General features: G+C 42.9%; 1 protein-coding gene across 1 annotated transcript in view; it reads left to right on the top strand.

Annotated features, from left to right (window-relative positions):
* Nucleotides 1–395: 395 nt before the first annotated feature.
* The window catches only part of NUDCD1 (NudC domain containing 1), a 51,561-nt gene continuing 36,748 nt past the window's right edge, over nucleotides 396–15,208 (top strand). The window contains exons 1-3 of the mRNA XM_035125255.3: nucleotides 396–611; nucleotides 7,770–7,924; nucleotides 13,612–13,797. Coding sequence (XP_034981146.3) covers nucleotides 401–611; nucleotides 7,770–7,924; nucleotides 13,612–13,797 — 552 coding nt within the window. The 5' untranslated portion in view covers nucleotides 396–400. The remainder of the gene's footprint in view (nucleotides 612–7,769; nucleotides 7,925–13,611; nucleotides 13,798–15,208) is intronic.

The following is a 15,208-nucleotide window of genomic DNA, read 5'->3' as shown; positions in this document are numbered from 1 at the left end:
TGCAATACGTGCTTTTACCCCGGCAACCATAGAGTTGGGCACCTGAGGGTCATCCAGTCGAACCCCACCCTCCTGCAATGCAAGAATCTTCTTTGCTCAACATGGGGCTCGAACCCATAACCCTGAGATCTCATAGTTTACCGACTGAGCTATTCTGCACACCTTTTAAACTGCACCCCCAAGCCAGACTACACCGACCTATCCCAGGCGCTCTGAAGTCCGCACAGTGGCGGCAGCAGCTCTCCAGCCCTAACTGGGGATGCCAAGGCTTGGATTTGGGAAACTCCTCCTTTACCGACGAGTAAAGCTGCAGTGTGAAGAGGCTTACAACCCCTTTTGTTGCATGCGCACGGGAGCTACATCTAAAAACTACATCTCCCGGCGTGCCTCAGTACCCAGGATGCTTTGCGGCCGCGAGAGGCGCTTCGTCGGCCGATCGCGACGCCTCGCCGTTTCAACAACAACTTTATTGGTCCGCCGGTTCCCGGGCGGCATGGAGGCGGCGGCGAATTGCTCCCTTCGCGTCAAGCGTCTGCTTTTGGACCCCAAGTTCGAGGGATACAAGTTGTCCCTGGAGCCGCTGGCCTGTTACCAAGTGGGCCTGGACTCGCGTGAGTACCATGGGGGAGAAAGCTGTGAGGGGCCTGGCCGCCTCAATACTTCCTGTCACCACCGGGGGGGGGGAGGAGAAAGGAAAAGGAACCCCCTTTCGAAACTATAGCAGTGTTTATTGGGGATGATTTGTTACTTTTTATTATCTTTACTATGCCTGTAAGACAGGCGGGGTAAAAAGTCCTGGAAGTTTTCTCTCTCTCTCTCTCTCTCTCTCTCTCTTTTTTATTAAAAAAAGGTATGAGGATTCCTACATTGCAGTAGGGTGGGCTAGATGAAGCTCGTGGCCCCTTCTCTACAATTTTATGATACTGTGATATCAGATCTTCCAAGTATCCCTATTTTCCATGGGCGTCCCAGTTTTAGAGAAGCCGTCCCGGTTTCTGATTTGATCCCAAATTGTCCCAGTTTTCCTTAGGATGTCCTTATTTTCATTGAAGAAATGTTGGAGGGTATGGAATTAATCCGACTCCTGAGTCGTCTGAAGGCAATCCTGTATAGGGAAGGAGAAATGTTGGAGGGTATGAGATGCTCTTGTCTTGAGAATTAAGAGTTCATGTTACAAACCCTTCCTCTGTCAGGCCTGGAGCCTAAAACGTCTTGTTGTGGGGATTCATTATTATAATTATCACTGTAATTTAGTAGGGATAATAATGACTCCTCTAGCTTTCAGTGGTGCTGTGGTTAAACCACTGAGCCTAGGGCTTGCTGATCAGAAGGTCGGCGGTTCGAATCCCTGTGACGGGGTGAGCTCCCGTTGCTTGATCCCAGCTCCTGCCAACCTAGCAGTTTGAAAGCACGTCAAAATGCAAGTAGATAAATAGGAACCGCTACAGGTAAACGGTGTTTCCATGTGCTGCTCTGGTTTGCCAGAAGCGGCTTTGTCATGCTGGCCACATGACCTGGAAGCTATACGCCGGCTCCCTCGGCCAATAATGCGAGATGAACGCGCAACCCCAGAGTCGGTCACAACTGGACGTAATGGTCAGGGGTCCCTTTACCTTTACATTTCAAATGAAGTTGAAGGTGGCTGCCAAATACAAATTTATTATTATCATTATTATTATTAGTCTCTGCTTGCTTTCAGAAGAAGCTGAAAGTGGCTGGCAAATCCATATATATATTGGTTAGGTTGGCATCTGTCTGTCTCAGGAGAGTGACGGTGTGTGCCCGTGGGGATGAAGTTAAAAACTGTTTAGTGACTGGCAAATCCAAATATTTATTTATTGAATTTGTATGCTACCCTTCTTCCGAAGCTCACAGGGAAGTTTACAGAATAAAAATTCCAAACATGCATAACATAAAAGCAAACAAAACAATACTTGCCCCACACAGAGTTTAAAGGCCATTTTTGTTGTTGCTTAGTCATTTAGTTGTGTCCAACTCTTCGTGACCCCATGGACCAGAGCACGCCAGGCACTCCTGTCTTCCACTGCCTTCCGCAGTTTCGTCAAATTCATGTTGGTAGTTTCGAGAACACTGTCCAACAATCTCGTCCTCTGTTGTCCCCTTCTCCTTGTGCCCTCCATCTTTCCCAACATCAGAGTCTTTTCCATGTATTGGAGCCTCAGCTTCAGAATCTGTCCTTCCAGTGAGCACTCAGGGCTGATTTCCTTCAGAATGGATAGGTTTGATCTTCTTGCAGTCCATGGGACTCTCAAGAGTCTCCTCCAGCACCATAATTCAAAAGCATCGGCGATCAGCCTTCTTTATAGTCCAACTCTCACTTCCATACATCACTACTGGGAAAACCATAGCTTTGGTTTGTTCAATTAGCCAAAGGCCACAATATTGAAGTACTGCAATTCCTGTTTCTAGCGCTAATCTTTATATCAGAATATTGATGTAGACAACTGAAACCTTTAATAATATCCAAAACAGCCATCTAAACTAAAGCAGCATCAGAAATAAACTAGTGAGGTGGGGTTTGGTGGATGGTAAAGGGGTGTTTATGAAGCTATTTTAACAAGGCATGTTTTTGCCATCCATCTGGGACAGTGGTGACAGGGCATTCCTGACATTTCTCACTGGATTTTACAGGGCGATCGCTGCTAGAAAGACTTCTAGTCATACTTCTGAGAGGCTCAAGGAATAGGAGGATCTTGATTATAGGGCCAGAAAGGGCCTTTACGATTAATGATAGTTAGTGTGGGTGTCTGCAGATCATATGTCTTCAACTTTTTCAAACACAGGCCTTGCTTTTAACCTCACCATGCAACACTTAAAAAAAACAATTTAGTGATCCTGCACATGATTAATCAGAAGCTAGTCCCACTGTGCTTGGCCTTATTTCCTACTAAGTCTGCTTACTATTTACATCCTTAGGCTGCAGTTTGTTTGCTGACTTGTTGTTGTTGTTGTTGTTTAGTCGTTTAGTCGTGTCCGACTCTTCGTGACCCCACGGACCATAGCACGCCAGGCACTCCTGTCTTGCACTGCCTCCCGCAGTTTGGTCAAACTCATGTTCGTAGCTTCGAGAACACTGTCCAACCATCTTGTCCTCTGTCGTCCCCTTCTCCTAGTGCCCTCAATCTTTCCCAACATCAGGGTCTTTTCCAAGGATTCTTCTCTTCTCATGAGGTGGCCAAAGTATTGGAGCCTCAGCTTCACGTTCTGTCCTTCCAGGGAGCACTCAGGGCTGATTTCCTTAAGAATGGATAGGTTTGATCTTCTAGCAGTCCATGGGACTCTCAAGAGTCTCCTCCAGCACCATAATTCAAAAGCATCAATTCTTCGGCGATCAGCCTTCTTTATGGTCCAGCTCTCACTTCCATACATCACTACTGGGAAAACCATAGCTTTAACTATACGAACCTTTGTCGGCAAGGTGATGTCTCTGCTTTTTAAGATGCTGTCTAGGTTTGTCATTGCTTTTCTCCCAAGAAGCAGGCATCTTTTAATTTCGTGACTGCTGTCACCATCTGCAGTGATCAAGGAGCCCAAGAAAGTAAAATCTCTCACTGCCTCCATTTCTTCCCCTTCTATTTGCCAGGAGGTGATGGGACCAGTGGCCATGATCTTGGTTTTTTTGATGTTGAGCTTCAGACCATATTTTGCGCTCTCCTCTTTCACCCTCATTAAAAGGTTCTTTAATTCCTCCTCGCTTTCTGCCATCAAGGTTGTGTCATCTGCATATCTGAGGTTGTTGATATTTCTTCCGGCAATCTTAATTCCGGCTTGGGATTCATCTAGTCCAGCCTTTCGCATGATGAATTCTGCATATAAGTTAAATAAGCAGGGAGACAATATACAACCTTGCTGACTTATATGAGAGTAAATCTGATTGAGCTCAGTGCTTCTGAGAAAATATGTTTAGGATTGCACTGTAAGTTATTAAAAATATGAGCATTTTTAAAAGTTGAAAAGCTCCCCCAAGTGGGCAAACTTTATAATAAAAAAGTAGTTGGAATACAAATGATAAAAACAGCAAGAAAATCATAAGGACACGTCATGCAATGGTAAACAAAGAGCACTGAATATATATATATATGGTTACAAATCTAGAGTTAGTGAATGTTAGAAATTAGTAAAATGGTTGCATTTAGAAAATATTTGGAGTGTTGAAGGGAAGATTCCAAGCCAGTGGAAAAACACAGGCCAGGGCCTCACTTGGGAGAGAGGCTGTTAACAGGACAAAAGGTGTTGATGGCCTATCACAGAGAAATCCTTGGCTCTGGTTGCCAAAGTTACAATGATGTAGGTTACAGGAAAATTGTCACCTTTTAAAACTAGGCTTGGAATAGGGGGCAAGTAGATGGATGCAGAGGGGTTGCTTGGACCACGTGTTTCCTGGGAACAAGAAATGAAGTTAGTAGGACTAGAGGCAGAGGCCTTGAGGGGCAGAACCATATTGCCCTGGGACAGGGGAATGGATATGTATTGGAATCTCATGCTGCACTGCTGTGGGGAACAAGCCCCTCTTGAGATGCAAATACTGTAAACTCTGTACTCCCTCCAGCTACACCCGGGTATAAATATGTGTAAAATAAACCATATTTTTAAAAGACGCAATGGTCTCTGCTGCGTCTTGACTCCCAACAGAAACATGACCCTGGGTAAGTGCCTGTATCCCCCGGGATCTTGCTACTGCTCAGCAGAGATTGGGGGTGGCACACAACCTTCATAACAATGTTTATAGTACAATGTTAAAATTGGCTTGAAGGCATTAGGAGCATAGGAAGCTGCCTAAGACTGAACATTACATTGTCTACTGCACAGACTGGCAGTATCTCTTCAGGGTTTTAGGCTGGAGTTGTTCTCAGTTCTACCTGGAGATGCTGGGGTTGAACCCAGGATCTTGAGAATGCAAAGCATGCACTCTGCCATTAAGTCCTTGCCTCATTCTCAAATGCCTGGGCATTTTTATTTTATTTTTTGCTTGGTGCTGACAAGCTTCTCTGGAATGGGCATTCCATATATGAAGTGTCATATTGGAGAAAGCCCTCTCTCTGGTCACCACATACTTGGCTTCAGATGGCAGGGGGTCCTGGACAAGGGTTTCTGACCCAGCTTTCGCAGCCCCTTCTCCCCAGCTTTTGCTCTTGCTATGCTACCAGGAGCTATGCCATAGTTTGGCTTATGTCTGAACCTGGATTCATGGTTTCTCTCTCCAAAGGAAATCATGGGCACTAAGTGCTAAGTCAAGAACAGGACTTCATTACAGCTCATGGTTTGTTTGGCAAGACACAAACCATGAGTCTTGAGTTGGGACATAACACAAGGAAAACCACAACTTTGCTGCTCCTCTGCTATTAAGAGTTAAGTGGCCACAATTTTCTTCCTATGCACCAGCACACAGTGAATGCTCATCTTTAAACCATAGTTAACTGTGCTTTAAAGCAGGGGTTCCCAAAGTAGTTCATGAACCATTAGTGGTCCATGAGTCTCATCCAGATGGTCCGTGGTAGCAACTTTGCAGAGCAGCATGTGTGTGAAGAACAGTGGGTGCAAAGGCTACTCCAGGGACCAGCAAACTTTTTCAGCAGGGGGCCGGTCCACTGTCCCTCAGACCTTGTGGGGGACTATATTTTGTAAAAAAAAAATGAACGAATTCCTATGCCCCACAAATAACCCAGAGATACATTTTAAATAAAAGCACACATTCTACTCATGTAAAAACACCAGGTAGGCCCCACAAATAACCCAGAGATGCATTTTAAATAAAAGGACACATTCTACTCATGTAAAAACGTGCTGATTCCTGGACCATCCGCAGGCCAGATTTAGAAGGTGATTGGGCCGTATCCGGCCCCTGGGGCTTAGTTTGGGGACCCCTGCGCTACTCCATCCTTCTTAGAACACAGCAGACTATCCAGAAGGTGAGCAGGATGGGCTTGAAGTGATGGGGAGAGGAGGATCTGCCTTTTTCAGAAGAATAAACCCACAGCTGGCAACAAGATGATGGAAAGTCTCCAGTGCAGAAAAGAGTCTGACAAGCCACTTGAAAAGAGCAGAGAGTCAATACATATTTTGCATCTAGCTCAGCACATTACGATTGCTAAACAACAAAAATAAAAATCATTATTTTCAAGTGGTTATGGGGAGAAGAGTAAAGGTTGGGAACCACTGGTTTAAAATGTGCTTGTAAGTTGTGGCAAGTTTGATCCACAGGATGGCAGTACAATGCAGAGAGTTGCCTTGGCTATCTTTTCTAAAGCTTTCTGCTGAAAGATGGTGGTGAGAGAAGATATATATATTGAGAGAGAAAGTTTATATATTGGTATCTTGGTGCACAATGAATAGCCCAGAGGCTATAGAAGACCACCCAGGTGCTTACACCTGTTACTGGCAGGTCACCTGATTGATACTTTCTAAGGAGAGGAGTTGTGGCAGTTTATATAGATTGTAGATATAGCCCAAAGTTAGCCCTGTTCAGGAGACAGAGAGTGGTATGAAACTATTTACACACCAAGGCCAATGGCAGGTGAGAGTATGAAGTACAGCAGTCACTGCCCTAGTCCCATAAACCTAGTGACCTTTATGGGCTCACTGTTGAATCTGACTTGAAGAGTAAGCTTGGGATAACCAGAATAACTGAGGCTACTGTACTTGGGTAGAGGAAATATGCTCCAACAGAGCTGTGTGTATGAGTGGTGTAGAATTACTTTTTTAAATATAGTGTCTTCTCTCTTTAACTTTTTTCCTTCTCTAGCGTTAAGTGTATGAACCTTGGATTTGTGTGCTTTCCCACATGCAGCTTCAAGGAAGATGTTGGAAGCATCTGCTTCTGTTTTCAACTCATGATTTGTTTTGTGCAGTCTAGGAACTGCATTTAGTAAACTGTAGTTTATTAAAACAAGTCGGAATCATAATCATTAACCATTATTTAAGTTGTCTAGTTTCAAAAATAATAGATAACATTAACCACACTTTGTCTAATGTTGGCAACAACCTGTGGTTAGTTGGACGCTGACACAAAGGCTTCTGTCTCCTTGTGGCCATGCTGGAGGACATGAGCCCATGGCTTATGACTGTAACACAAAGCCATGATTTACCGGTAGCATTCCTGAAAAGATGGCCATTCAGTTACTGCCTGATGGTGATGATCACACAATATGCAGTTTTCTTGTATTTCAGCTAGCAGTTCACCAAAAGTTATACATAATTTTGGTATTAGGAAACAGGAACTGACAGCCTAGAACACTAGCAGTGGAAGCTTCACTGTTCCTGTGTGTGTGTGTTTGTCCATAATGATTGCAAACCTCATGAAAATATTATGCGAAATGACATGGTCATAGCGCTTTGAAGGTCTGTCAGGCTCGATTATGGCTCTGTTGCCACTTTCCATGTTTATGGGACACCAAACAAGTGGAAGCTTTGATGATAATAGGGGAAAGAACCTAAACCCTTTTTACAAAGTTGTCTCTTCCGTATGTATAACTTACAGTAAGCTAGAGGCAGCAGGTGGCACTCTGGGGTTGTTGTTGTTGTATCATACAGTATCTGCTTCACCGTCATTTGCTTATAATAATAATAGTTTGAATAAAACATCTAAATTCAGTAGGTCAGAGACTTAAAGGACAATTCTATTTTTCAATGAAGTTACCATTTTGATTTGCAGGTCCCAAAGATGATTATCTATTAAATGTAACTTGAGATTTTTTGTCTTAAATGGATGCGGGATCTTACATTTTCTGGGTTTGTGTTTTGTTTTTCAGCGGTAGCAGAAGTCAAACTTCGGGATGATCAGTATACCCTGGATCACATGCGTGCCTTTGGCATGTACAATTATCTACACCTGGATCCCTGGTACCAAGATGATGTTTATTATGTTGATCAACTTGGAAGAGTCATGAATTTAAGCATTACTCTGGTAAGGATGCCATGGGGGGGGGGGGGAGTTAAGTTAATCGTCTCAAACAGAAGTCCATTGATTTCACTGGTTCTTCTTTGAGTATGACTTAGTCAGATGCCACCAAGTAAATACTAGTATTCATAATATGAACATACTTTTAAACATATTTTTTTCAGAAACTTATGCTTGAATATCATTAAACATCTTTGTGTTTATGATTTGTACTTAAAAGAGATCAGACACTATAGAACTGAATCTATCTATATCTATCTATAGATATAGATATAGATATTAAATGCACTTTTGACTTTAAATATAGGCATTTCTCAATTCCATTAATTGTGTGATCCAGTAAAGATTACACATTCTCCAATAATATTGGTCTTTCACTATTCATTGCTGTTAATTAAGCTACCCAACACATTTGCACGATATTAACTGCACTGTATTTCATCTTGGGCAGTCAAGTATTGCACTCACAGGGTTATGCACTGTTTAATTATGTCTATTCAGTTAAATTTGTTGCACAAACCAATACTTTGCACGTTTCTTTTTTCAAATTTGAAGTTAGAACTGAAGCTGCAGGCTTACTAATTGCTTAGATGGGGTTGTGTGACACTCTTGCCATCTCTAATGTCTGTTCAAACAGTCTCGAAAGGCAAATGTACGACATGTGCTTCCATCTAATAATCACTCTCTGCTTAGGTTTCTGCATACTGAAATGATTTTGCTTCCAGAAGCTTTCTTTGTGATCCCTTCCAGAGCCGGCACACACACTTATTTGTGAAATATCCCGATTCTTCTCAAAGGCAGTGATTCAGATAGAGAATGGTTTAGGTTTCACAAAGAAAGGCAGGCCTCTGTAGCTATCCCTCGCCAAGCTTGGAAGGCAGTTGTCTGGAATGCAGAACACCTTTGCAGAAAGTGCTGCCATTGTTTATAAAGATCTGAGGACAACATACTATTAGGAAAGAGGCAGGATTATTGGGCAGACATGGTGGATGGGAACAGAGAAACTAAGGAGACATGGCCAAAAACAGAATACGTAGTAGGCTGTTAGGATGGATGGAGGAGGCAGAGGTTAGTGGAAAGCTGTGCGGAACAGCAGGGAAACTCGAGCAACGGGTTTGGGATAATGCAATTGACAGAAAATGGGCAAGCAAAGGTATTCTGTAGGTCAATGGGACAATGGGGAAGCAAGGTTAAAGAGGCAGTGGAATGAAGGTTGCTGAACTTCCTGCTTGAGCGAACCAGTCAGCAGAATATTTGACTACAGTCTGTTGAATAATATTGCAACAGTACTTTATAACTTTCAAAATAGTGTGGTTAAGAAGTAAGACAAAGATGGAAATAATTGTTTCCACCCTTAAGGATTGTGAGAGATGGATAATATGCTTCTGTGACTTGTTTGCTGAGAAATGTGCCCCTGCCTCAATAAATAATTGAGGAAACAAACAAGTCTCACACTTCTTACTCAGAATTTGTTATAGAAATGTACAGAGAAGTATAAAACATGATGTTTCTCTGAACCTTTTGGAAGTATTTTTTTTAAAAAAAGATTGCTGTAAAAACAGTTTTCACACACACAAAAATCTCTCTCCACTCTGAAAGCAAAGTTATTTATTTTCCTTCCCTTCCAAATAATTAGCTGGTCATGATGGGATGAGCTTTCCCTTCCTCATTTCTGCCATATACTTGGAAATTGCAGCTCTGGGTGAGGTGCTGCCCCAGAGTTATCTGCAAACTGTTTCCAGCAAGCAGGTCATGGTGTCATTCTGAGTGGGTATGTGCCAGAAACATTGTGTTCATACTAAATGCTAACTATTGAAGAGCTGTTACCTTGGAGACCATGATGTTGAAAGACTTTTTTTGGACCCTGAAAAATGGAATCTGACTTCAAGAGGGAACTTGATATTTAGGCGAGAGTGTAGGTTGTCTGGGAACAAATCATCTTAGTCCCATCTGTAACAGAGAGGGCATCTTAAGCATCTACTTTTTTCATTCATGTCCAAGAACATTAGGAGCTAAGCCAGGCATCCCCAAACTGCGGCCCTCCAGATGTTTTGGCCTACAACTCCCATGATCCCTAGCTAAGAGGACCGGTGGTCAGGGATGATGGGAATTGTAGTCCAAAACATCTGGAGGGCCGAAGTTTGGGGATGCCTGATTTAACTCCTATGCAGCCTATTCTTCCAGTCCATTTCCAGGTGCAGTACAAGGTGCTTTCTTGTTTAGTCATGTCTGACTCTTCGTGACCCCATGGACCAGAGCACGCCAGGCACTCCTGTCTTCCACTGCCTCCCGCAGTTTGGTCAACTCATGTTTGTAGCTTCGAGAACACTATCCAGCCATCTCATCCTCTATCGTCCCCTTCTCCTTGTGCCCTCAATCTTTCCCAACATCAGGGTCTTTTCCAGGGAGACTTCTCTTCTCATGAGGTGGCCAAAGTATTGTAGCCTCAGCTTCAGGATCTGTCTTTCCAGTGAGCACTCGGGGCTGATTTCCTTCAGAATGGATAGGTTTGATCTTCTTGCAGTCCATGGGACTCTCAAGAGTCTCCTCCAGCACCAAAATTCAAAAGCATCAATTCTTCGGCGATCAGCCTTCTTTATGGTCCAGCTCTCACTTCCATACATCACTACTGGGAAAACCATAGCTTTAACTATACGGACCTTTGTTGGCAAGGTGATGTCTCTGCTTTTTAAGATGTTGTCTAGGTTTGTCATTGCTTTTCTCCCAAGGAGCAGGCGTCTTTTAATTTCGTGACTGCTGTCACCATCTGCAGTGATCAAGGAGCCCAGGAAAGTAAAATCTCTCACTGCCTCCATTTCTTCCCCTTCTATTTGCCAGGAGGTGATGGGACAAGGTGCTAGTTATTACCTAAACGGCTTGGGACCAAAGTACTTGAACAACTGGTCTCTCTTATCATTTAAGATCAGCAGTTGCGCCCCTCTCGCGTGTGTCATTTCCTTCTAAGGCAAGTAGTAGTGTGCAAGAGAGCTTTCGCTGGTTGCTCCAATATGTGGAAATCCCTGCCTCACTGGGTTACATTAGTTTACCCATCATTTTGTGTTGCACTGGCAATTCAAAACATTCCTTTTTGAATGCAAGCCTTCAATTCCGTTGTGCTTATAATGTGTTGAGTCTGAGTGCTGTTCTGTGTATTCCTGGGGTTGCTGCAGTTTTTTGTTTGATTTGCTCCATGCTTTCATTACTGTTCTGAGCCACTTTGAGCAATCCCTTTGTGTATGTATGGGAAAGCAGGGTATGTATTTTTTAAATAATAATAACTCAGAAAACTAAACACACACACACACACACACACACACTGCATTTTGCTTTGGTAAGAGCCCTACTGGATGGATTGAACCAACATCCATCCAGTCTAGCATCCAATTTCTTGCTGTGGTCAGCCAAATACTTCTAGGAAGCAGAGCATGAAGGCAACATCCCTTTTTCTCTTGATGGCTAAAACAGAACTGAAAATGCATATATTGATATTTTTACCTTGTTGCGATTACAATTTTTAACACTCAGTTTTATAGCAAAGCCTGTTTGCTCAAAACTGCACAAAAGCACCTGTTTAAATCTTAGTCTAAACTATGTATCTGAAAAGTGTACTAGAATTGTTTTGACTTTCTTTGTATACCGTTTAAATGTTGCCTTAGTGCAAACACAATATCATCTTCTATATATGTATACTTTTTTTAATGACTAAGGAAAAAGAGATGCATTCAAACAGTAGAAGTTGAGAGATGAGTAGCCTTGCTTTCCTGGCTTCCAAACATTGCCGATGCTTCTGATAACCAAGAGAGGCAAGGCAGCAGGCAGGTTGGAATGTGCAGTGGCACAACATTGGATTGACTCTGCCACTGCCCCCGCACCGCACTGCATCCCTGCCGCTTTGCCTCTCTCCCTCTTGGTTACTGGCAGCAGTGTCCTTTGCACTGGGAAGCCACACAAGTATTGCCACACCCACGCGGTGCTAACCCATACTGCATTCAAAGATTAGGAGTGTTGCTAACTGTAACAAAAGAAGTCAACCTCTTTCCAGTAAAAATGTTTTCTCTAAGCATGCTATCTTCAGATTCATCTTGTTTTAAGATATTTATGAACTGACTCTCATTTTAACAGTAAAAGCATACAAGGTTTTACTTACAAGGCTTGCAAAAAGAAAAAGTAGAAGATAATACTAAACTCTTCCCTAACTCCCTAAACTGAATAGCTACGCACCGCATGTTACTCAGCGTATTTGTAGCTTTCCAGCTGGCATGACCTCTTCCCTCTGCCAAAAGATATATATTGTGCAAAGGACAAGCAGTTGCATTCAGAATGTGGTTCAGTGGTAAGAGTGCATGCGAATTCAATCTTGGCATCTCTGTGTAGGATTGGGACAGATCCCTGCCTGAAACCCTGGAGAACTGCTGCCAGTCAGTGCAGTCAATCCTGAGCGAAATGGAGCAGTGGAATGACATGGTGTAAAGCAGGCATCCCCAAACTGCGCCCCTCCAGATGTTTTGGCCTACAACTCCCATGATCCCTAGCTAGCAGAACCAGTGGTCGGGGAAGATGGGAATTGTAGTCCAAAACATCTGGAGGGCCGAAGTTTGGGGATGCCTGGTATAAAGCAACTTCCTTTGTTCCCAAAGGAATTGCCCCATAGACAGTAATTTGCAGGCTGGCTTTGTTCCATGGGCTGCCAGTTGCCAACCTGCTTCTAATCAAGGGAAGCTGAAGCCTTTTCACGATTTATCAGATAGCTGCAGTCTGGATCTTTTACATTCTTTTCTTCATGTATTTATTAAGTGTATAATTTATGTAACTTGTTAAGTCATAAAAACAGTGATTCATAATAGCAGGAATGGTTTAATAACACTAGTAAATTAATAAAATTCTATGTAATGGCAATTAGTAAGCAACTGTCAATTTTCACACCATACACACACACACACACACACACACACACACATATATATATATATATATAATGGATGCATCTTATTAGAATAAAAAGGCAATTGTACCAACCAAGCAATATCCCATCCCCCCCCCAGCCATTGCAAAATTGTTGGAAATTGTGAAATTAGTATTACATGGCAATACTAATGCATGTAATTGCAAGTAAGTTACTTATCTCTAGAACTGTTGCTTCTATCATAACCTTTATGTAATCCAACAAAATCATATTTGGGGCCAGAAGAATATTATACATGGACATATTTGAGTATCATTTAACACCCCTTCCAGAAATGGCACTTTCATGTGTGTGCCATGAGAAAATGTGCATGAAATATGCCTTGTGTTACCTTTCCAACATTTGTCTGTCATATTTGGATATATCTATCTCTTTAAACCAACACAGAGTCAAATAACACTGAAACTTTTTTTATGTGATTAACTGGATCTTCAAAATTATTATTGTCATGTATCAGCTGTAGGTTCTTCTTAATATTCGCTCTCCTGGTATGAATTTCTCTAGGGCTCAATTTATATGTCATCCTTCTAATAAGGGGATGGTGGCAGTTTGTTATCCTGAGATAAGGATGAGGTGTCTCTTCCCCTTGTATTCCAAACTATTTGCTGATAAAATATGTGAACTTGCATTCATGTTAGTCCAAAAGCAAACATTTCCCAGCAACATTTGTTCATCAAGGTGTGATTGCCGTTCGTCTAATTTCAACTCTGTTCTTGTTTCCTACTTACAGGACACTGCCTTAAAAAAGCCCAGAGAAGTATTCAGGCTTCCTGCAGACTTGATAGCTTGTGATAATCGCCTTTGTGCATCTATACACTTCACATCTTCTACCTGGGTTACGCTTTCAGATGGAACAGGAAGGCTGTATCTGATTCGAACAGGAAAACGTGGTGATGGCTCATGTGAAAAGTGGGAAGTAAGTATTGTAAAGCCTAGCTTTTCTATTTCCAGATGGTTGAATGTGCTTAAGCAAAGCTAGAAGTTACTGCCTCCTGCTCTTCCTGTGTAAACTAGCTCTTTCCCCTTTTATTGGATCTTGAAGGTCTTCTGATCTCCAGAACCCTAACTTGGGTCATCCTTCATTTGTGCAAAAACACTTGCCAAACAGGGTTATATGGTATCCAAGCCATGCTACCTTACTTAACATGTACAAGAGCAGTCTAGGAAACCCTACCAGCTGGAGATGAGAATGTATGGCAGAGAAGGTGAATTTTGACTGTAGAACAGGGAATGGCACAAGAGACACTGAGACAGTACAGTGGTACCTCTGGTTGCGAATGCCTCTGGTTGCGCACGCTGCAAGTTCCCGAGCGAGCTCCGGTAACCCAGAAGTAGGTGCTCCCGGTTGCAAACTTTGCCCCGGGATGTGAGCAGAAATCGCACGCCAGAGGCGTGCATAGCAGAAGGCACACTTTTGCTAATAGCGCTTCATGTTACAAGTGGTTTCCAGTTATGAACGGACCTCCAGAATGGATTCAGTTCATAACCAGAGGTACCACTGTATGAGAGAGTGAGAAACGTCTTGCAGGATTGGTTGAAAAGTTCAGTATTCGGTTTTAAATAGTTGCCACCCAGGGATCTCTGTGAAGCTTACAAGCAGGCATGAAGGCAGCAGGTACCCATTGGGGTGCCATCCTAGTTTCTGATACTTGGGTATACTTTCTCCAAATGTGGTGGTGTCATTTGGTCAGGCATCTTGGGGGAAGTACATTTTTGTTTTTTTAAAAATGGTTTTATTCCAAGCCTCAGAGAAAAGTGATCCCCCTGATCTTGTACTGAGCCTCAGTAAAGCTCAGAAAGCAGTGAGATGTAGGCAAGCAGGGGCAAAACATTTTCACTCAGCATGTCCCAAGCTTGGAAGCACAGGGGAGGGTGGGGCTCACCTCTACAGTCTTGTTGGACTTTAGGTAAGCACTTCGAATACCTCTAGTTGGAGTTGTCGTATTATAATCAGGACCCCGTAGGATAGGTGGCCAGCACACCTTTTGACTGGCTACCAAAGCCAGCCAAATTTTCTGTACCCATGCATTTTGTTGCCATGTTGTATGTGTAGCCTGGGTTCCAACTGCACATCTGGCTAGCACATCCAGAAAGCAATCGAAGTTACTCGGATGAATCTCTCCTGCTGATAGTTCTTAAGTGAATTTGAAAACAAATGTAGAAATGCCAAATGTTGAAGTTATGGTCTTCTTAATGTCTGAAGCTGCTTCATTCTGAGTCATTCTGTCAGGTCTGTTTACCGTGATTACCGTACCTGTTTAAGGCCTTTCTAGGCTCTGCAGCCTGAGCTTATGGGGCAGGCATCCCCAAACGTGGCCCTCCAGCTG

Source organism: Zootoca vivipara, chromosome 8, assembly GCF_965207765.1.
Source record: "Zootoca vivipara chromosome 8, rZooViv2.hap1.1, whole genome shotgun sequence".
In the NCBI taxonomy this organism is placed as follows: domain Eukaryota; kingdom Metazoa; phylum Chordata; class Lepidosauria; order Squamata; family Lacertidae; genus Zootoca; species Zootoca vivipara.
This window is presented reverse-complemented; position numbering and strand designations above follow the sequence as displayed.